The sequence below is a fragment of the Besnoitia besnoiti genome, chromosome IX, assembly GCF_002563875.1.
Source record: "Besnoitia besnoiti strain Bb-Ger1 chromosome IX, whole genome shotgun sequence".
NCBI lineage: Eukaryota > Apicomplexa > Conoidasida > Eucoccidiorida > Sarcocystidae > Besnoitia > Besnoitia besnoiti.
In genome coordinates this window covers 2,501,256-2,524,001 of record NC_042364.1, presented here as the reverse complement: position 1 = coordinate 2,524,001, position 22,746 = coordinate 2,501,256, and the positions used below count along the sequence as shown (strand labels likewise).

The following is a 22,746-nucleotide window of genomic DNA, read 5'->3' as shown; positions in this document are numbered from 1 at the left end:
GTGCGTGGCTGGTTTCGGTAAAGAGCGCGCTAGCGAGCTCCGCCTCTCCTGAGACTGGCGGTCGGTCAAAGGAAAACGGCAAAAATCCGCGCAAATAATCCTGCCATATCACAACTGCATTGGTCTGGGTTGCCTTTCTCGTTATGGCATTCCTAGGTGGTGCCAGGGAATCGAAGAGAAACGCTCTGAGGGAAAAACAAGTCAACTAGCTCCCCCGTCTCCCAGCGCTCTTCGCGCATCTGCGCAGACCTGCTGCAGTGCGCGGAGAGATTGACAAGCGCATGTTGGCCTTCGCGAAAGAAGCCCGTCTCGCCTTCCGCCAGTGCGAACGGAATGGGGGGGTCCGAGCCAAGCAAGGCAAGAAGAAAGAGAAACTGAGAATCGGCGCGAGCAGACAAGGTAGCTCCCCAGCGCAGCGATCGATATCTTTGCGCATTGGCTGGTAGTGGGGGGCCGCGCGTGCGGGTCTGGCGCTTTGTCTCAGCCTTTGAACCAGAAATCAGCGGTAGTGTGTCTCTTTTTCTCCAGGCGTTCGAGTGTCGTAGATGCATTTCCTCTTCTCTCAGAAGCTCTGAGCGTTCGGGTGACTCTACTGGATGCAAGTCTCAGTTTCGGGAACGCGTCGACCCATGTCTTTTTACACCCGATCCCCGTGTCGCCCTCCGCGAGGTGACCCCTCTCAAGACACGCAAATACAAACGGATAAACGCAGGCCGGCGTTTCGCCCGGTCCAGAGTTACCTTTCAGATTTACATTTGTCGACTCGACATGCTTCGAAAAACACGATAGGAACAGGGAAGCTCGCGATCTTCCATGCAAATTCGTGCGCCCGCAGGTAGCGGTGTGTTCCTGCTGCGGGAAGGGCCGCTGCAGGTGATTCCGTGCCGCGAAGTTTGCCCTGCTGACGCCTACCAGATTTCCGCCGCCTTTGCGAGCCGGGCGTGATCCGCCGCAGAGACTGCCGCCTCACAGCTACCAAGCATGGGGGTTCACCACATATTCATCACGAAAAATGCACCTGTGCTGGCAGGAGAGCGACGCGCACACGCAACGCCGCGAAGGGCATCTGCATCGTGCGTTACTCACAGCCCGCTGAGACCCGAGGCGGTTTGTCTGTTTCGACGACAGTCAAAGAGGGCGTATTAGTGGAAGCGGTGAACAGCTCATGCAAATGGAACGCAGCAAACTTGGAACGCGCGCCCGCACTCCTAAGCTCCAGAGAAGTGCCCTCGCTTCATGCACGACGCTGGATAATGGCGCTCTCCACACTGTCACTCACCAGTAACTCATGCGCTGCACTGTATTCCTTGCGCCTGTGTCCGGTCTCGAAAACCTACACCTAGGAGCAGATTATGAGCAAACATGATCGTTTAAGGCGCTTTGCGCAAACGGAGGAACGCTTGCTAGCTGGCAGCACTGAGCGGAACGCTGACAACAGTCTTGTATTACAAAGCTGAAGCGGCCGCGGGAAAGAGACAGCATTCGTGGGCAGCACGCCTGCTCTGGCCTACAGGGGCATCGAGTCGCAGAGTCTGTGCTGAAGGAAATTGCACACGCTAGTGACTCCCCGGCAGGCGTCCGGTTCGTTCGCCAACCTGCCGGCACCGATGACCCCCATATGGGCTCAATGACGGTTCAATCACTGAAGCAACGGTTGAAGAACCAGATTCTACGGTTGTCTTTGACATTCTCCGACGAAAAAGCAAAAGCGAGGCGGAGAACACGGGCAAGCTAGGCACACCCCCCTGACAGATCCAGGCAAGTCTGCGTACACATACGCCCAGAGACTATGACCACAGAATTTTCCGCGGAAGCACAAGAACAACCAAAACTGAAAGAACATGCAACGCCAAAAAATCTTGCGCCACTAGGAGAGGGCAGGTGAAAGACTGCTCACCGCCGCGAACGACTAAAGAAAAGAAACACACGACGCTAGAACGTGCTGGAATTGACGGTACTCAGGTCGTGCAGGAGTGCAGCCAGAGCGACGCTCGGGTGTACCTACACCTCAACTCGAAAGTGGCGCGGACCCCCCAACCACAAGAAAACGCGTGGAACGAGAAGCCTCGTCGGTTTCATTCCGCGCCTGTTGATTCCTGTTGAGTGAAAAGAAAAAACTCGTGCCCTCGCGAAGGCCCCGATCACATGGACCGGCGGATTCAGCATTCTGGCTCCTTCCTGGTAATCGCTAGTCCCTCGTCACATCACTGCGCTTTCTGTTCACATATCGTCTACCGCTTGCCTTTCCAGTGTTCCTTCTCCATCAACAGTACTTTCCTCCGCTGGGCGGCAAACTGATGAGCTGTGCAAGCATTGGAAAGCTCCTCCCGGTCTGTAACTGCTTTACTGGCACAGATACACCTGAGCGGTAGTCTATCCGGGCTCTAGAACGAGCGTGTGGCCTTATCGATGATCTAGAAATGCAATTAAGCCACAAAATTACAGTCTCTTCTGCCTCAAAACTGTAGGATGCGGGTCGCGTACCGCCCACAATGCGCAGGCCGATACATCTCCTTGTGCTGCTTTATCATCTCGCATGTTCTTTGCGTCCCTGTCGTATCCTTCACCTTCCATTCCTTCTTCTGTGCGGTCTCCTCCACCTCTGTTCCCTTGCGTCGCGCTCTCTCTAGTCCTCTTCTTCGCTGGTCTCCTCGTCCTGTGCGAGCCACTGGAGGAAAGGCTCTGCCTGCTTCTTGCAAGCGGAAAACACGGGGTCTGCGCGATCTTCGGAGTAGTACTTGAGGATGTCCTCCGCCTCAAGAGCCTCGGCGTTGTACAGCTTCTGCAAGCAGTAGGGGAAGTTCGTCATCGCTGCACCGCCCTTCTCGTTGCAGTAGTAGCCAAACGCGTCCAACATGTCATTCGCAGAGACTGAGGAGTCCACTACCTTCAAGATATACGGCATGCGCTGCTCCAACGACGTCGGCGTCATATCATCGTTGAAAATCGCAGCCACCGTCACGTAGATGCGACACTAAAACACAAACCGCAAACGCAAGCCGAGATTCAAAAAAGCGGCGCCGCCTCGCCTCGCAGTCTGCACTATTCCACATATTTATGCATAGAGTCTCACAGAGTATCTGAAGAGCGACGTCCATGCCTAATCGTAAAGGACGGTGGCGTCACGACAGAACTCCCCCCGCTTCCCCCCCCCTCTCTTGTATTCAGGTTTGTGCGGACGCAGCGACAAATCATTCACCGCTTACTTTCGAGTCGAAATCTTGCGAGACCTGCAAAATTCGCATTTCCTGGAAAAACGTTGCCAAGTCGACAGTCTCGCTTCGACTGACGACGTTCCTCAGGCGCTCGATAACGTCTTGGAGCTCGGGACTGTCAAACACGAGTGCCTCCTTCTGCATCAGCCGCTTCTCCGAGTCCAACACGCTCGACTTCTTCTTGTCCTTCTTCTTCTTCTTGTCCTTCTTCTTCTCCTTCTCGTCGTCCCAGCTGTCTGTCTCACCTGCAGCGACACGCGCACATGCGCCCCCCGAGACACACGCACGCGCCAGCCACGTGCACACTCCCGCAGAAGGAAGCCTCAACGCTAGCGCCGGAAGTCGCGCAGCGTGCGAAGTGCCCCAAATCCGAAAGACTTTCACGCAGCGTTTTCGGCGGAGCCACAAATAAAAACCCGGTGATACCCTCGCCCCTCAGAGCCGAACGCCACAAAACCAGGACTCCGTCTCATTTCCTCTCAGGTGTAAAGTCACGCGTTTGTTCTATCCTCTGTGCAAGTACCGCCCCCTGTTGCTCCGCGTGTCCGCTCTGTTTTGGTCGCGTGACCCACAATCTCTCTTTTTGTTGTCTGCGTTTGGTAGAACTTGCTTCTCTTGTCTCTTCTTACCGTCGTTGGTGGGCGTGGCGTCGCCCGAGGCCTCCTTGCCGTGGCCGTTGTGTCCGCTCTCCTCGTCGGACTCGTCGTCTTCCTCGGTGCGCTTCTTCTTCTTTTCCTTCTTCTCCTTGGCGTCCTTAGCCTGCTTCTCCTGCTTCTCGGCGCGGCGCTCTTCTTTGGACTTCTTCTTCTTGCCCATGGTGGAGGAGCCTGCGTCGGGCGGATTCCGCACCATGTAGGTCGCCGCCTTGTGCACGTTGTCCAGCGACCCCTGGTAGCCGCAGGCGTTGCATTTGCAAGTCAGCAAACCTTTCTTCACAATGATGTCGATCTCAGGCAGCTCGCACCCTGGGCAAAGAACGTACATCTGGATGAACCTGCGCAGCGCCCACAGCACAAAAAAGATGGACGAAATCAAAAACGTCAAGTCGCCAACGCAGAAAACAAAGAGAACGGGGGTTGCGTGAAACCCACAGGCCCAAATAAGGACATATCTGTGAAAAGAATGACATCCATGCAGACCCTCACGTACGCAGGGGCACGCACACCAATCAGGAGCCAATTGCGAGACGCCCCATCAGAGCGCAGAAGCCAATTCCTTTTCGCCTCCGTGTTCAGGCTTCCATAAGTATACACATATCTGTATACAGGCATATAAAGCATACAAATACATATATATATATATATATATACATATATGGGTTCGCCGATCTGCTAAGAGATGCGCAGTTGCATGCGTATGTGTGTGATGAGTCTGTGGGGAGCATACTTGTCAAGAATGTTGACAAGGTCGGATTCCTTGTGTGCGCCATTGACAAGCGCCTTTTCCTCAGCTTCTTCGAACTTGGCCATCGCTCCGAGTTCGCAGCCGAAGAACTTGGTAGGGTACATGGGCGGGCGCTTGAGAGCCCGCGCGATTTCTCCCATGTTGAAAATGTTCGTTTTGATGCCGTTTCCACGGCCCTCTATCTTAGAAACCAACTTCGGCATCTTGTACCGGTAGTTGGGATCGTCCCGATCGCCTGGAAAGACAGAAAAAAAAGTCGCCAAAACCTCCAAGAAGCAGCTCAAAAGCACGGTTTTTCCTCTCCTTTTGCGTCTATTTCACACAGGCGTCGATCTACGAACCTTTGTTGGTTTCGTTACAGGCGCGTTGCGGCGCCCTCCATCGTCTGCAGCCTCGCCCTTTCTCTCCGCTGCTGGCGGTCACGGCTAACCCGAGCGAATGAGACTGCTAAGGACTAGCGCTGAACCCGACTATGATGAGCCAAGACGCGCGGGAGATCTTCCTTGACACTCGGTCCGCGCACGCCCGCGTTGCCTTGCGGGGAAAACAAACACGTTAACGCTTCTACAGCGGACGCGCGGCAACTGCTTCTTTCTTCGTTTTCAGAGACTCGCAGACATCCGCATCTGAAGCTCGTGATGAGAGACCCTTCTTCCTCGTATGGATGAAAGAAGGCAGGCCGCCGGCTCGTATTGGCACAGCACAAAATGAAAAACCCTAAACCTCCTCTATGCGGGAACCACATGTCCCTAAAGCGCTGCGACCCCACGTATGCATAAGCTACGCGATGCGGGTTCCCTGACTGCGCCTAGCTCCACGTGCATCGTTGCACTTACGTGGAATGTTGACGAGCGCCATTGTGATGTCGGGGGTTTGGGTCGCCAGAAAAAAACAGCGTCCCTCTCAGGGCGGTGAAAACGCAGAAAAAAACGTGAACCGAGCTCTCGCAGGAGAGGGCGTTGCTGCGCCTATCTGTGATCGTGGAGAGTGAACAGGAAAAGTAAAGAGTTTTTAGCAGCCAGAGAGCACAGAGCGGACGGGAGTGGCTCGCGAGAAGAAGTTGCATGCGCCGACAGTCATTCACGTCATCAACAGCGCAGAGAGGATCCGCGAAGGCGAGGCGGGGCTAACGCCGAGAAGTCGGAGATTGCGCCGACGGGAGGCAAATCAACAGATGCGCCCCAGCATTGGACAAAGAGGGAACAAGGGTCAAGAAAAAGCGACGACCGACGCGAGAGGAGACGCATGCAGGCCGCCGCGAATCAGAGACCCGCTGAGGACGGAGCGGAGCCGCAGGCCGGCGGACAGCGAGTCTCTTTGCGGCGCAGCGCGAACCGACAGAAGACTCCGCGGGCGGTTACAGCTGCGCAGTGGCGACGCGTCTGGGCGTGACAGACTGAGACTACAGTCGGTCTTCTCAATCCGGAACTCACACATGGCCGCCGACGAGAGAGAAGCACGGACGTCTCTCCGCTCTCGTGGTGGTGGAGGCCGCGCTAGGTGGACTGCCATGCAGAGAGTAGAGCGAAAACGGGAACGCAAAGGTCACTGTGGAAGAAACGAAAGATGCGAAAACCCTCAAAGCCGTGCTCTCGAAACTCGCGTGTCGCGGGCGTGGAGAAACCCGGTTCCTCCCGAAACTGTTGGAGGGGCGTTGGCCGCGACGCCGCCAGCCGGGAAATTCGACAGCGGGACAGCCCTAGGAAGAAAGGCGAACGAAACTCAAAAAGTCCCTCTGAGCCACACTAATCCACGTCAAATCACCACAGACGCCGACAGAGCAATCGCCCACGGTCGCTTTTCCGCCCCTGCGCTGACTCTCGGGTTGACAGAAAACACCAAAAGAAAGAGGAAACGCGGACGAGACACGGGGCCACGAAGCGCGTTGGGTCCACGGCACGCACAAAGCTGCGGAGAAACAAAGTGGCGCTCGACGCGAGAAAAGGTTTCGCCAAGACAAGTGGAAATCTGAAGGCGAGGCGGATCGGCGAAACAAGAACGGTCGCGCGGCCCCCCCCACGAAAAAAAACCGAGGAGTTGCTCATCCCGGTGGTGATATCACGGCGTCCTCGCCCCTCTGGCCTCCCGCATGATGACCTGCCGCGCCTCTAGCGCATGAAAGCCTCCGCGCCAACCTCCGTCGAAAAGTCACTGCGAAACGGGAGGGCATGCGGCGCCGCAGCCGGACGGAGTCGGGAGGAGGGACTCGCGAAAACAAATGGAGTCATCTCACGCGGAAAAAGTGACGAAACTAAATCCCACAAAGGGGAAAACGAGCACTCCTCCAAGGCGTGTCAGTGACACCTGCGCAGCCGGCAAAGTGCGCCGCTGACTGCGTGAAAAAAGTCCAGGTCTCGGCGCCCGTACCGCTTCCCTGCGTGCGGGAGAGACCCGTCGTTCCTGTAAGCGCAGATGGTTAGAAAATTTTCCTTGTAACAGCCAGTTTCGCCATTCAAAGAATCCCCCCCCCCCGCCGCCGCCTCTTACGTGGCTCGATAAGGCACGCAAGAAGTCTGCGCCGGGGTCCGGAGACGCCCGGCTGGCAGGTGGCAGGATACACACGTCCGGGAGGCTGTGGTCTTGACCGCATTTTTATTCTCTAAAAATTTACACGACAGGCTCGCGGCGAACACACTCTTTCTGGTGGGACGCCTTCTGTGGGTACCTCGGTTCACATATCTCGGCGCTCCGAGCGGGCAATCTACCTGACGGGAACTCCGGCTGTTTCATCGCTTCTCGTGGCCGTTTCTTGCAGCTTTCTAGCCGTGCCAATTGGGACGCTGCTGAACGGAGCATGCCCACGGTGTCGCCCACTCGCAAGTCTGACGACACCGCTTCATGCGAAAACCCACTGAGCTGGCGTGGGAAAGGCTTTCTGAGTTCAGGGCCCGACCCTTTCGATCTGCATCTTGCCTCCTTAATTGATCGAGTTATCGCACCCACATGACTCTAAGCCAGTGCACCGGTGTGTAACTCCGCCTCAGAGCGTACCTGAATGGAACTTTTTAGCCCATTATGCGGTGCTAAAGGCAGTCCCATACCAAACCGGTGACTGCACACGCCGCTGCTTTCGTACCCGTACGTTAGCTTCGAACTCAAAATTGCTTTTCCTAGCTCTATACGTGCGGTGATCGCCTAATGCTCAGACGCTGCGGTAGATGGATCCCCTGTTGAGCGCTCCTAGGTCACTCTCTAGCTGTTTCTCTGAACGCGCGTTCCATAGATCTCGACGAGGGTCGAATCGGAGCCTATAGGATGTCCACTGTTTCCCTGGCCTCAGGCGAGTCGCCACTGAATTAGCCATATTTGCGGCTCAGCGCCTCTGGCGTCCACTTTAGTTGCGGTCGACAAGCCCTGAAAATGTTCTGCGTTACATTTGTAGAGGACCAACACCCGAAGGAGGGATGTCATTATCTCCGAGCCGAAATCCGGCGCTGCACAACGACTAGCACGACCCTGTTTAGGTTCAGTTGGCATGATAGTGTAGTGCTGCCCCCAATTTTCCGTAGAGCAGGTTTAGGGTTCTGCGCGGACGGATCATCCATAGAGCAAGGCATACGGGGGGTAGAAGTGAATTCCTGCATGTGTATCTCAGTCAAGTCGGCTGAGCGTTATGTGTCATGCACAGTTTCAGCGGAAACCGCGTGTACCCAACGTATGAAATAATCACGTGCCTCAAGCTAACACGGCGCTGAGGAAGGAATGGGTGCCGACTCTCGTGCCGGACTGCGGGCTGAACCCCGAACGCCGGCGGAGATAGGCGCTACGCGGCTGACTGGCATCATGCCCTACCCTTCCACGCACGAGTATGCGCAGCTCCGGCAGGAAGAAGGCGGCGGCGCAACTTCCTCCGCGAGTTAAAGCAACGCAGAAGACGTTTGCTGATCTGCTGGCTCTTCCGCAGCGCCTCGCGAGTGAGCACGCAGACGACAGTTTTGGCACAGTCCCCTCGGGGAATACGAGTTAAAGAACTCGCTTAACTGCCAACTTGAAAGCGGCTTTTCAGCGAGCGCAGGACAAACGATTTGCACGGAGAGCGAGCCCTGTGTGCACTGTCTCCGCGGCTGGTGTCGCGGATTGCTCGGTACGCAGGACCTCTCTTGTTTGACTGCATCGCAGCTTTTCTGCCGTCGGGAGGACGTTGGTGCGGGAAAACGGGTTTATCCGCTATCAAGAATTCGTCGCGAAACTGTTATGGAGAGTGAGAATTCATGCAGCAAACCCTAAAAGCAGCGGTCGACCCCTACACAAAAACGGCGAAGGGAGGAAGGCATGGCTCGTTGTTCGCTGGGCGGCCCACCTCCCGCGCGGCGGCTGCACATGCGCGTGGCAAGACAAGACTGATTCATCTGCAGTCACAGTTCGTTTCGCGCGCGCAGCATACGTGCGCTTTCCCAGCCAGGCAACTGTTGAAATTCTCCTTGGAGAAGCGGAAATTGTTGCTCAGCGCTCGCACGGTCGTGACTGGTTCATCAAAGCAACGCCGGCGGCCTCCTTCCTCGAGTTCTGCGCTGGGCAATCGCGGCCTCGGTCCGCCACTTCGCTGCTTTGGCTCCTGGAGTTTGCTAAGCGAGCGTATCTGCTGACATTTCGGAAGATCCTTTTTTCTGAGCGACGACGGCCCAAAAAACGCCATCTTCCTTTCGCCTGCGCTGCTGAATCTGCCTAAGCTGGCGTACGTACAGTTGCCAGCCAAGAACGCGCAACAAGACGAAACGCGATTTTTCTCCTTGTCTGCTGCGGAGATTCCAAACAGCAAGCTTTCTTTCGCGTCTCCCTCTTCCCGTGAGCTTGATTCAGCGGGAGGGCTGCCGTTCACAACGGCAGAGGACCGCAGGTTTGGGCGTTTCCATGTTCGCTTCAGCCGGCTCTGCCACCGCCGCGTTTCCGTCGTCTCGAGTCTGCTCGGTCGTCTAGCCGCCTGCGCTCCGCGTACCAGCTCTGGATGGCCTCGCTCGACCCCGCCGAGTTCGCGTCCTTTCAATGAAGGTTCTTCCCTCAGCTGCCGTTGTGCAACGTCTCGAGAGCCTCGAAGCGCAGGGATGTCGGCCGCACTCACTTCGCCGCCTCCGTCCTGCCCCTCTGCACCCACGGCCGATTCTCCCACGGCTTCCCTCGACGCCGGGGCTTCTCGTTTGCTGTCCGCCGCTTCATTTGTCTCTACGTCACGTCTGCCTCGTTCGTCGCTCAAAATCGCTGCTTCTCGGCTGCGGCAAGACTCCGCTCGCATGTCGCCACCATCCCCCGCGCTCCCACGCCCCGCTGAGCACGGAGCTGCCTCTCCGTCTTTCGCTGCGCACGCTTCTGCTTTCCAGTCCCTTTCGTTTTCCCAGCACGCCTCTTTCTCTCGTCCTGCTTCCAAACAGCAACCCGAGCGCGCGTCTTCCGCCTCAAGCTCCAATGCCTCGCGTCAGTCTTCGGGCTCTCAGTCTGGGAATTTCTCCAGCGGCGACGAACTGACGCGCAATTTGTTGGCGAGTTGGGCGGCCTCTGCGCGCTGCGCTAAGACGGCGGAAGAGGGACGCGATAAAGAGAAGAATCGCGAGCACCTCCGCCCGGGAGGCGCCGCGCAACCGAGACGCGCATCCGGGCCCTCTGCGCCTCCCGCTGCACTTTCGACCTCCGCGCCTTGCTCGGCTTCCTCGAGAGCGCCTTCTTCGCTCGCCACGGCTTCGCATGCGCCTCCACCTGCCGACCGCTTCTTTTCTAACCTCAAAAAGAAGGCCGCTTGTCCGCGTTCGTCTTCGGCGCCGTTCCATTCCACCGCGGCTTTTCCTGCGTCGCCAGCCGCTGAGAAAGACTATCGCTCCAGCGTTGTGCAGGCCGTTCTGCTGCGTCAGGCGCAAGGCCGGAAGGCTCGGGCCCCGCCTGTCGCCGAGCGTCTGCCTGAGGCGTCCAGCGCGCGCCGGGAACAAGACCGGTGCGGCCCTGAAGCGACGCAGCAACAGCAAGAGAGCGTCAAGCGCGAAGATGTAGCCACTTCTCCACAGCACGCTCCCGCGGCCCCCGGCGCAGGTGAAGCGCTTTGCAGCTCCTCGCAGGCGCCGAACAAGGGAGCGGCAGCGACGGATGCCTTCGCATCCTTACCTGCGGTTCCGCCGGCAGATGCTTCCGCGGCAGTGCTCGCTCGCTTTCCGGTGTTCGCCGCCCTGCCGGTTTGGTCGGTGGGCTGCCACGAGGAGACTGCGGCTGAAAAGGTTGCGCGAAGTCAACTCGCGGAGTGCAGATTGAGGCGCGCAGGCCGCACGAAGGCGGCGCAGACGCCCGTGGGAACGGAGGAGGATCAGACGAAAGGCACCGCGGGAGACGCGGCGAGCGGTTCAGCCGGACAGCCGGCGCCGCACGGGGCTCGGAGATTGGAAGAGGGCGAGGAGACAGTCGCGGGGAGGGGCGACGCGCGAAGCGACGGCAAGCGCCGACGCGGCCTGCCGAGCTGCTTCGCGCAGAGCAAGGACTACCTTGGCGCTCTCGCATCTCTGAGCGGGGCGGGCGGCGCAGCGCTCTACTGGGCGAGGGAGGCAGAGAGCGCGCGCGAGGCCCTCCGCGAGGCCGAGGAGGATCGCGAAGGCACTGTCAGCCGTGTGCTGCAGGTTTTACGCTGCGAGGCACTCCTGCGCGAAGCCCGCAGAGTCCTGCGCGACGCAGGAGCTCTTCCCGACACGGAAGACCATGAGGGAGAGGCACCAGGCGCCTCGCAGCTGGACGGGGGGGATCCGAGCCGAGCAACCGCCCAGGCCGAAAGAGAAGCGCGTGGATGCGCGGCGAAAAGAGCGAGGAAGACCTTAGAGACGACCCCACTATTCAGGCGCTCCGCGCGCTGTTGCCGCGCCTGCTCGAGAGCCTGCCTCACTGGATTGACGAGAAGCTCAACATCGGAAGGTGAGTGCGAGGGAAATCGTAGAGGAAAAGGCAGGTCTCAGGGATCAGCAAGGACAGATGACTTAGCACTGGGAGGAGAGAGCGCGGAAACCGGTGCGGCGGAGACGGCAGGTTGTCTCGAGGAGGAACGGCGCGTCTGGCACGCGTGGTGTGTTTTCGTGCACCCATTTGCAGACACGCGTCGTTTTTGCGTTTCCGTCTCTCGCAGGAGGGGCGAGTGGCTCGCCTTCACGAAGATCCTTCCAGAGCTCCTTGCGCGTCGCTACGGAATCTCTGCATCCGTTCTGCGGAAGGTAAGCGCTGACTCGGAAAGCATTTCTCAGGCGAAGCTCTACAGCGAGGACGCAGTTCTGCGGAGTCGTGTGGATATTCCCCACGCGCGCATGGTCACGGCGTCGCCGCGCCCTCGTTTTTCTTCGCGTCTTCTGTTTCTTGTGCGAACGTCTTTTTTTGTCGCTTCCACTCTTCCGCGCGCCTCCCAAGTCATGGCCGTGTGGGTCCCGAGTGCGTTTTCTCTCACGCTTCCTGCCGCATCCCGCATTGCCTCCGCTGGTAGACCGGCGCCTGGACTGGCGCCGTGTGTGCGTCGCCTATTCCGAAAAGACGAGAAAGCGTGTGCCTCAGCCTGTTCAAGCGCGTCTCGCGTGTCTCTCTTCTGTTCAGGAGGGCCCGTACTGCTGGACTGCGCGTCGCCGCCTCTGCACTTTGGATTTGTCGCTCACGTCTGGGACCTGTGTTCCAAGGCTTTCCTTCGCCTCGTGCTGCGTGACTGCCGCCGACTCGGCTTCCGCGGCTGCTCCGCTTTCCCTCGCGTCCGCACCGCCTGCGCGGGGGGAGAAGAGGCCCGTGCCTCTTCTCTCCGTGTGCAGTCCTCCCGAGGACGAAGAGGAGGAAGAGGCCGCGGACGCCTTCGACTCTCCCGCGAGCTTCTTCTCGCCGCTGGGCACTCCGGCGTCTGTAGCGGCCGGCGAAGGCGCGTGGCGAGAAGAAGCGGAGGCAGCCAAGAGGGGAGATCCTGGCTTCTCCTCTGCGGAGGAAGAGGCGGAAGAAGGCGATGAAGACCTCGTCGTGTTCGAAGCAAAGTGGGTGAACGGCTGTACAGAGAGCGGCCTGCCTTACGACATTCGCCTCGACGTGAAGGCTGGAGACGCCCTCCGAGAGACGCTTTTCATCGAAGTCAAAGCCACTGTACGGGTGAGTCCACGTCGCGGAGGGAGAGGGATCCGCTCGCAAAGAGCAAAGAAACAGGCAGAGACAAACGCTCTTTCCGCAGCAGAAAATGCTGCAAACACGTATCTATGTGTCTGTCCATCCATATATATATATATATATATATATATATATATATATATATATATATATATATATATATATAACCCTAAACCCTATATATATATATATATATATATATATATATATATATATATATATATATATATATATATATATATAGGGTTTAGGGTTTAGGGTTTAGAGCCTCTATGCGAGGTTGCGTGTTCATAATATATATATGTATATATATATATATATATATGCTTGCTTCTTTGTTTTTCGGAGGTCACGTTCTGTGTGCACCGCTGTATGTTTTCTTCTTCTCGCTGTTTAACTGTTCGCATTCCGGCGTCGGCTCCTTTTTCTGCCCTTGCTGTTTTTCGTTTTCAGGGTCGCCCTTCGTTCTTTCTCTCTGCGCCGGAGATTCAGTTCGCCCGCTCACAGCCGGATGCGTTTGTGTGAGTCGCTGCTGTCACACAGAGAGCTGATCCAAAGTGTAGACTGCTTTGCGTTTTGCAAGGTCGCGAGTAGGAAGATGAATTCTGTGGGTGTCGCTCGCTCTCGTTTCTGGCTGTGTTCCTTGCTTCTTCCACGCGTCCTCCCCTGCCCTGTCTCTCCATCGTGTGGAACTTTCTAGTTTTCGAGTTCCTCTGTCTGCTTTTCCTCTTCAGGGTTCTCTGCCTGTGGGAGGCGGGCTCGCCGCGCGGGGCGCAGTGGACAGTTATTGACGGTTTAGGAAAACTCGTTGACAGCTGCGCGCAGCTCCGCGACCTTCTTGAGGAACCGCAGCGAGGAGACGGGGAGAGCGGCACCGCACGTAGTGAACGTACCTGCAGGACTCAGGGCGAAAAGCGGTGAGTCGACACAGAGGGAAGCCACGGGGGAAGCGAGAATGGGGGAGAGCGGAGTACAGCAGCGGTTTCATGGTTTCGGTATTTCGTTTACATGCTGGGAACATAGATTCCAACAGTCCACCGATTTTTGATGAGAAACGCGCAGAGGAAGCGGCAACGCAGACAGAGAGAAGAGGGCCGCTGCAGCGGAGGCCACAGGCGAGGCGTGCAATGGGGAATGCGACTGGCGGCGGCTCATTGGCGACAAGGTGGAGAGGCAGCGAGAAGAAACGAAGGCGCGCCCGAGAGAGAGCGGGTGGAGAGGCTGCGCCACAGGAGGATTTCAGAAGCAGCTGAAGTACGACTATAAAAGCAACGCCGTAACCCTAAACCGTTGAGTGCGCAAAAAATGAGTGTGGAGCGACCAAACACGATGGAAGAAGAGGGCACATGAACGCATAGCAGAGAAGCTGCCTGGCGGCATGTCTTTTTTATGTTTGCAGAGCGATTAAGTGCACCTTTGACGCGCTGCCGCGCAGCCTGAGGAGCGGCGCCAACGCGGGGGAGCAGCAGGACACACAGGGAAAGAAACGGGAGTGTTTCTCAACGATCGATGACCTCGTCTCCTGTCTGCTGCAGTCCAGCGAAAGCGCGTAGGGCTGGAAGCGGTGAAGACGCTCAGAGCGAACCGCGTTCGTTTCTGGCTCTCGAAATTTTTCTTTTACTTCTTCGTTGAGTCGCTCCCGCTTCTACGGAGGGATGCGCCGGCGAGGAAGCTAGTTCGCGCGAGACTCGAGCTGGGCTTGCGGTCGGGGGACGCAGGGACGAATGGCAACTAACGGGCTCACGTGTCCACGGTAGAGAGCCTTGTTCTGTCTTTCTTTCCCGTGGACGCACTGAGGAAGTTGAAAAGACATCCGAGTCTGGGCGCGAGAGAGAAGAAAGACGCGCATCGTTGCGTGGTGCGAGACTCGCTTCGTCCTCTGGCGCATGTACCTGTCGAGTGTACGCATCTGATGTCAAGGCACCGTTTTCCTGTGCGTGTTTCTCATGGTGTCGCGGGCTTGCCAGACCCGACATACGCAAAACGCCTTTGAAACGTGATACAAAAATCGATACATATGCGCGAGAACTGGTTGTTTGATTTGAAATGGCGACTCATGCATGCGCGTGACAAAGAGGTGTATCCGCGGGGGAGGGGAGAGCTCGCAGCGCCGTTCTCGGAATTTCTTGAATATTTTTTTCAAAAATGACTTTTTGCTTACCAAAATCAAGCTCATCACCCGAGACGGAAAGAGACTGGCAGTACGGAACGAAGAAATGCGAAGTTCACGAAGAGCCAAGCGCTTTTTGCGCACCATACACATGCGTATATATATTTATTCATGTGGGAATACTCAGACTAGAAGCACGCTGCATGCGCTTACCTATTCATATATATAGATGAATATCTAGACCAGTACAACCAGTATAAATAGATACCTATTTAACTGAGCGGAGCGAAGAGCGAGTAGCGTTCTGCATCCAAATATTTATGGAGTGGCGCAGTTGTCATATTCAGAACCAGTGCCAGACACGTCCTTTGTCACGCGTGCTTGCGGCCATGATACATAGAAATAAACTGCGTTCATTTATATATATATATATATATATATATATATGTGAATGTGTGTGCGTTTTAGCTGCTATGCGGCTCTTCAAAGCCTCCGTCTGAAACAGAGCCGGTATGACACGAAAGCGCCAAAGAGACCTTTGGCTAGCAGCAAGGCTAAAGGAAACTAACAGGGGAAATCAGTCTCGGTGGGGAGAGACGGTCTTCGCGACACGACGAGAACATATGCCTTCGCTAAGCCTATATATCCACATATATATTTGTGTGTATCAAATATACGTGCTCTCGATCGCTGGAGATTTGCTTTTTCAATAGAGGACGAGATGCGAGCGCCTGCACGAAGCCTTGTGCGGAGCCTTGCGCCAAGAGGGAAGGACCCTTTGCCAAGAGGCGGTGTTAGGACGCAGCTGAAGCGCCTGGAGCTTCAGGCAGCGCCCGGTGCTCGCGCTGGCGCTGTTTGAATGGATGCTCAAAGGGCGAACTGGTGAACTCGCGAATGAGCGACGAGGCAAACACGCCGGGCGGCAACGTGAACTCGAGCCGCAAGGCGAAGGGGCTGCTGAAGCGCTCCTGGCGCGGGGAATCAGCGGAAGCGGAAGGCGATGCAGAGTAGGACGGAGCCCCAGAAGAGGGAGAGGTCGCGGCGAGAGAAGAAGTCTGCGGCTCGACGAGCTCGCAGGCGAAGTCACGAGGGACCGCCACAAAGTGCCGGTAGGAGGCGTCGAGGAAGAGCTCTTCTGAGAAGCAAGTCGCAGTCCGAGAAACGCGGAAACATGATAAATTAAACGGAACGGATAGTCCACAAACGTCAGCCTCACCCTCGAGGGAGGCCAAAGGACAGGTCGGGAACCCCACGAGCGCTGCGCAACTCGCTGCTGTCGCACAAGCGCTTTCTCCAAAGGAATGTTACAGTCCCGTCTTGAGACGCCTGCCGCGTGTCTCGCCTTTGCCTTGTTTTGTTTATAGAAAACAATATTTATGCCGCATGCAAATAAGTGTCTGTGTTAGAGCGTGTGGCCGTTTAGGCCAGTAAAAATGCTGAGACCGTCACGAGGTCTTCAGGAAGACTGAGAAGTTTTGAAAACCCGTCCCTCGCCAACGCAGCCTCGGAGCAGCCGCCGCCTTTCATGTCTGCTGGCGCGCATGCATTGCCCTTACATGCGTACACGCATGCGTGCGCGTTCTCGCACAAACGCAAGCGCACCTGCGCGGGAAAAGTCTGTTTTTGATGCTCCCGCGGCCCTAGCACTGTAACTGTTCCTTGAGTCACCCCCATACTGGCGTCAGAAGCTGCAAACGCATACAAATATCTCTGCGGATGTATACAACTACGCCTGATCTCTAGCTATTCACTTGAGTTGTCACTGTCTCCTCGCAACCTGGCGCGACCGCTAAAGGTTTCGAACAGCGCTGCTTTCGGCCGCTGCGCTTTCTGCTCACCTTCGCGGCGATAGAGGCGCTCGGAGATGCGTTCGTCGCGCATCAGATTTCGCAAAAAGTCGCCGACTTGGTTCTGCGGGAACAGCATGCCAACGCCGATCAGCGGCAGGACGACGTCGTTAATGGAGAATTCGCGGCATTCCTCCTCACTCTGGAGGATGCGGATGCGGCCTCCGTCCTCGCGCGAGAAGCCCGCAGACGGCGCGGCGCCGTTTTTTGCGGGTCTCTGCGGCCGCTCGAGCACGAGATCGCCCAGGACCGGGCGCGAGACGCCGTAGAGCCTCGCGCGCTCCGAGGCGCACAGGTTCCACAGATAGGCCGCATAGGCCTTCACGTAGATCAGCCGCTGGAGGCGCGAGACGCTTCGCACCGCCTTGAGCACGTCGTCGCGTCGTGCGAGGCCGGCCCCGTGCATCTCGCGCTCGCCCGCCCCGTCCGCGAAGGGCGAACCGGCGCCGGCACCGTCGCCTGCAGAGACCGACAACGGCGGCGCGAGGGACTTCGCGCGCTTGGCAGGCACGCGCGCTCGGGTCAACGCCGTAGCCGCAGTCCGGCGCGCGAGGCTCTCGGAGACCGCCCCCGACGCAGCCGCCATCTCAACCGCCTCGACGCACTCCAAATCCTCTTCCAGCGTGTCCGGCGTTGCGGATCCTGCCGCAGCCTCTGCGGCGGACTCAGCCGGCGCCGCGTCGCACCTCCGCCGCCACTCTGGCAACCACGACGCGGCGAGCACGCGAACGATCTGACGCTCCTGCCGGCACTGGCGAGGCAGCAGCGAAAGTGCCCGCCGGAACTCTCCCGCCCAGAAGGCCTCCTGCGCCGCCGCAAACGCCCCGCCGCCCTGACTCCGCGGAGAAGAAGGCGACAGAGCAGGCGCGACAGGCGCCGCGGAGGATGAGGATGGAACAGGGAAAGACGAAGAGGCAGACGCAGACGAGGAGGCGGACGGGGGGAGCGGCGCAGCTGACGGCGGCAGCGGCTCAGGGCACGGGCCGCCGGCGTGCGCGGCAGTCTCGAGGTGTTGGGGACTTTTTTCGCGTCTCGAGCTTGGCAGGGCTGCGGGAATTTGCATGATCAAATTGCAGACGCGCGCGAACTGGCGATGGAGGAGCGCGCGGCCGATGTGGTGCGTAGGCCGCGCGCCAGTGCCGAAGCGTTGCGGGCTGAAAAGTAGGAGAAAGAGCGAAAAACATTCGAAACAAAATTGGGCATGAGGAAGCATAACCTGAGAGAGAAAACGCGGCGTGAATAGGAGGTAGCCTGGAGAAAGAAAAACAAAGGAAACTGACGAAGACGCACATGCTCGGATGAAGGCCAAGACACAAGACACTGGCGCGTAGTCACTGCACAGGAACACAGCTGCGGCGTATGCGAGTTCGATTGCATTCCAAATTTCGAAGTAAATTTGCTGTAGAAATCCAGACAGCCTCTTCGCGGGTCGCGCGCAGCGAGAAGACGCGCGCAAGCAGGTGAAGACTATCCCGCGCAGAAGAACGAAAACGACCTGAACCGCGCAAGATCAAGAAGGAGGCGTAAAGGGCAGAGCGGGCTCCAGCTCGCAGCGAGGAAATCAGTGAAGGAGGGAAACTTTACCCGAAATAGTTGATGAAGCCTGTCTCCTGAATCGCGTTTGCAGCCTCCTTTGTCGCAGCGCGAAGCTGGCGTCTGTAACTCTCCAAGTCGTCGCTCGAGGCGTCTGCGACGCTGGAAGATCGCGAAAAAGGGAGAGACGGAGCGCCATCGCTCCGCGGCTCCATCGAGAAATCTCGCAGAAGAATCGAGAAGCGATTGCCGCCCAGGCATCCAAGATGAACCTCGCCGGGCTCGAAGTGACTCCACGACACCTGCGAAAACCCAATTCGGAAAAAAGTAGGATTTTGTGAACTTGACTGAACGTGATAGAGAAACAACCACGACGCGGGCATTCACAACGGGGTCAGACGAGAAATTGTGTGAAAAAACAGAGCCACTGATATATGCAAGGATGTATGTGCACATCCAAGAGACGACGTTTGCGTCGAAGGGGTAGGAGGTATTCGGACAGGAAGCCGCCCCGTCTGCAGTGTATGCCAAGTCAGGCAGGTACGCCGCAACGCGCAAACCCCAATACACAGAGGCAAACGCAAACGCAGATAACCAAAGAGGTGTTAACTTTTCGAATCTGCTGTTTGGGTCTGTGTTTTTCTCGCGCCCTGCGCGGACGCCTGGCGCTGGGGCCGCGCCCTCCCTCTGCCTCCGTATTCACACACAAGCCCCGACGCTCCCGCCGTCCGCACTCGAAGAGGCCCAATGAATCTCACCCGCCCTCGAGCGTTTCGCAGCCTCCAACAACCGCGTAGGCGACCAGGCCATCGCACGAAACAGACGCACGCGTGAGTAGCCACAAATTCGCAGCTGTTCCTACACATGCCTCTGTACCGATCTATCTCCCTGAACCCTACACACCTGTATATAGTTAAGTGGATAGAGAGATGTAGATGACGGTAGGGCTTCGGAGAGAAGGCAGTAATTGCTCCTGGGCCGCGTGCGTGAAAATGGCTTACACATCCGTCCCACGAGGGGTGTTGCATCGCTTCTTTGGCGAGCGCCGCAGTGAAAACCACCTCGCTCGCGTGTTCGCCCTCGCGCCGCAGCGCCGGAGCCTCTGGGCGACTCGGCGGCGCCTGCGACCCCCGCCGGGAGTCTCCCTGCGACGCAGCGGCCTCCGGCGACGCGGGCGCTGGACGCGAGGGCGAAGCGGCCGAAGACTCAACAGGCACGCCACCAGGGCGAGCGGAATGCGAAGTCCCAGCCCAGGCGGTGACGTCCGCCGACCCGGCGGACTGAGCCGAACTGCGGGCCTGCGGGCAGCTCTCCCCCGCAGCCAAGGACGCGTTTAGGGTTCTGGGGCGTGTGTCGCCAGCGGCAGGCGCGGAGGGAAGAGCCGTTTCCGTCGACCGCGCGAGGAACGCAGGCAGCACTAGGGAGCCCGGCGCGCAGTCGCGCCTCCGCGAGAGCCCTCCGACGGTCGCTTCGGCGCCCCGGGAGGCGGATTCGCCTCCCGGGGCGCCTCGAGGCTCTTTAGCGGACGCGGAGGCGGGCGCGGCCGTGAAGGACTGAGGAGACTCTTCTGCCGCGGTTGCCGCTGAGCAGGACTGCGGTGGCGGAGACGGGGAATGCGAGGCCTTGACAGAGGCGTCGGGAGGTAGCGAGGACGGCGCCGGCAGCGGATTGGAGCAGGCGATCCACTGCGAGGTAATTGCACGTCGGTCTTTCATCCCAGCGAAAGAAAAACGCTTCGCATCAATGCCCGTCGCCCGCGCGAGAACTTCTATTGCCTCTGAAAAAACGAAAAGTGAAGACAAGCACATGAGGAGTGCGGAAATTAGGTCCACAGGCGGCGCGAGACCCACCTCAGCGACAGTGGCAACACGAAAAAGACATAAAATCACGAGTAAATATTGCCAGTCAGAATTTCGCTAGAGGGAGTCGAAGCCCCTTTCGCACGCGCTCGGTCGAGGCAGAAACCTCGAGCTCCGTCTAATGCGCGACAGCGAAGTGCGTAGATACACGCAGCCATACAGGATCTAAACACTACACATAAATATATCTCTGTTTTGAGTAAACACAGACACACAGCCAGCAGGGAGCAGCGCAGCTCTTTTTCTAGGGAGCCATTGAGCAATCCGAGCTCGTAGACGGGCTCGTTCGGCTGGGGTTAGGAATCGGCGACGAAGCTACCGGCACCGTGCGAGCCCGGAAGGAGTGTTTGCACGCGTGGCAAAACAGAACAAGTGCCTATGCAGAGAAGAGACGAAAGGTGCGATCAAACAGCAGGTACCTGGGGTCTCGCGGTTGTGCTTCGTCAGGATGAATCGCACAGAAGAGACGGCTGCAACTTCTTTTTCAATCGCTTCTCGACTGAGCGCCTCCGATCCAGAGAGGCGGCTGTGGCCTCTCTCGTGTTGTCCAAGGTCGGAGTCGCGACAGAGAGCCGCCGAGGAAGACGACGAAGCGAGAGGCGAGGACGAAGGCAGGCGAGAAGAAACGGTCTTCAGGCGATGCGCCTGGAGAGCACGGAGGAGGTGTTCGCGGCGGGCGTCGATAGCCGCCAGCCCCGAAGTGTCATTTCTGCCAAGCTCCAGCGCGCAGACTTTGCCGTCCTCCCCGACTTCGCGAACCACAAAATCTTCGCTGCGATATCGAAGAATGCCTTTCAGACTCCACGGCCTCTCTGAGACGAACGCGCCCGCGCCGATCTCCCCCTCTGTGTACAATCCGCCGTCGTCTCGTCCGCTGAAGAAGGAGCCCGCAGGCCTCGCGGCGTCGGACGCGCGAGAGGCCAGCGAAGCGCAGCTCTGTGAAGAACGCCCTCCATTTCCTACTGCGCGTCTCGTCGCCTTCGTACACTCCTCGAGAGGTCGGACCAGCCCAGGCTGATGCGGGCGAGTTCCCTCTGCGACTCCGCGCCCCCGGCGCCACGCAGGAGACTCCGGACACGCCGGCGGTCTCTCAGTCGCGTCTCCTTTGCCTGCGACGGATGGAGCGCCTTTCGCCTCTAGGGTGTCTTTCTCGCGCAAGGCGTCTTGCTGCTCTGCGTCCACTTCGTCTCTGGGGAGAAATTGCCGCGCAGCCAGCACGCCGCGCAGGTGCAGCACCGGCGACCCGCGGTAGGCTGAGAAGGCGTTCGAGGAAAAGCGGCGACATGAAAGCACCGAAGACAAGAAAGGCAAAGACGCAGAAGGAGACACAGGGCAAGCGGCGCGCCGCACACGACGCCGCGGAGAGATAGCGGAGACAAGGCAGAGAGAAGAAGAGGGGGAAGAGGACGAGGAAGGAATCAATGATGAAAGACCGGCAGATTCGGGCTGAGACAGGCCGCCGGCGCGCGCATGCGTCCAAGCAGAAAGGCGCCGCTTGGGAAGAGAACTCGAGTGAGAAACTCGATTTTCTCTGAGAGGATTATGACGCAAAGAAGCATTAGCAGGATGCCTGCGCGGTATCACTCGCGAGGTTGAGAAGCGCAGCTGCGTCGCGCAGCTTGCGCGCAGATGTGAGCTCCGCATGCTGCCTCACACAGCACATAGAGAAACGGAAAATAAAAGCGAGAAGAAAATGCAAAAAGCCCCTCATGGAAGGTAAAACCAAGGCAGAAACGAAGGTGGAAGCGCACCAACGGAGACAAGAGCAGCGATGGACGAAGGGGAGAAAAGACGAAAGGCGAGGGAGCAAGATCCTGGAGAAGAGAGACATCAGAAGGGGAGAAAGAGGGGTAAAGGCGATATGTGAGAGGAAACGAAAACTGGCTTTGCAGAACGCGACGTAAGTTTGGAAAAAAAAAGCCTTTCGCGAGCATGCGACAAACTTAAAGATTAGAGTGTGTGTATCTTGCTTCTCAGTCCTCGAATAGAGCAAATAAAGCGGACTCGAAGCCCAGGCTGTTATGAGAAAGGGGAAAAAATCGGGACGACCGACTACTCTTAGCATAAAGGCATATCAGATCGTAAAACAAAACCAGAAAAAAACTGCATGTATGCGTTTTTTTCTGCATGCCCTAGCGAGAAACCGCCGCCCGCGATGAGCTTTGTCCCATCGCTCACTTGGTGTCCGTATCAGCTCACACAGAGAATGCGAACTCGTTTTCTCTGGTTTCGTAAACACTTGGTCTATCTCCTTTCGAACTATTCAAAATTTCTTCACAGCACTCCAGAGTCTTCTGCGGCTGCGCGGCCGCATGCGAAGTGCGGCAGTCAGCGAGAGAAGGCTTGAGTGGGTGACTACGGAGAAGGAGTGTTTCAGTGGGAGTTGTGTTGAGAGTACTAGGTCTGCGAGACCCAGCAGTTCACCTCGAGACGTTGTCCAGCAGAAAACCGAATCCTTTTTCCTGAACACACTTGAAGAGCTCTGGGTTCCGCCGACAGAGAATCCGTGCAGCAGCATGGATTCGTACGGCGCTAGAAATGCTCCCCCTTCGAAGAAATAGCTCTACAGCTTGTTGGAATATCCGCACAGACGATGTGCGAATTAACGGAGTTGGAGTCTGATTGGTTAGGGGGTCGAGAAGCCGAGGGAGTGAGTCAGCGGACTGTGGCGTCTAGTGAGGAACTGGACG

The 22,746-nt window shown here is 57.6% G+C and overlaps 3 protein-coding genes across 3 annotated transcripts; 1 reads left to right on the top strand and 2 right to left on the bottom strand.

Annotated features, from left to right (window-relative positions):
• Positions 1-2,626: 2,626 nt before the first annotated feature.
• Positions 2,627-5,477, bottom strand: BESB_015260 (putative eukaryotic initiation factor-5; the record flags this gene model as incomplete). The annotated part of the gene is made up of 5 exons (XM_029360255.1): positions 2,627-2,974; positions 3,207-3,460; positions 3,845-4,209; positions 4,602-4,854; positions 5,456-5,477. 5 exons carry the CDS (start codon positions 5,475-5,477, stop codon positions 2,627-2,629), a joined length of 1,242 nt encoding a protein of 413 aa, XP_029216922.1.
• A 4,184-nt stretch (positions 5,478-9,661) lies between these two features.
• Positions 9,662-14,260, top strand: BESB_015250 (uncharacterized protein; the record flags this gene model as incomplete). Its single annotated transcript, XM_029360254.1, has 7 exons — positions 9,662-11,646; positions 11,707-11,791; positions 12,162-12,455; positions 12,504-12,692; positions 13,161-13,228; positions 13,442-13,624; positions 14,107-14,260. 7 exons carry the CDS (start codon positions 9,662-9,664, stop codon positions 14,258-14,260), a joined length of 2,958 nt encoding a protein of 985 aa, XP_029216921.1.
• Positions 14,261-15,611: 1,351 nt separating this feature from the next.
• Positions 15,612-21,700, bottom strand: BESB_015240 (uncharacterized protein; the record flags this gene model as incomplete). Its single annotated transcript, XM_029360253.1, has 5 exons — positions 15,612-15,952; positions 16,656-17,818; positions 18,249-18,499; positions 19,199-19,974; positions 20,476-21,700. 5 exons carry the CDS (start codon positions 21,698-21,700, stop codon positions 15,612-15,614), a joined length of 3,756 nt encoding a protein of 1,251 aa, XP_029216920.1.
• Between the last annotated feature and the right edge of the window lie 1,046 nt (positions 21,701-22,746).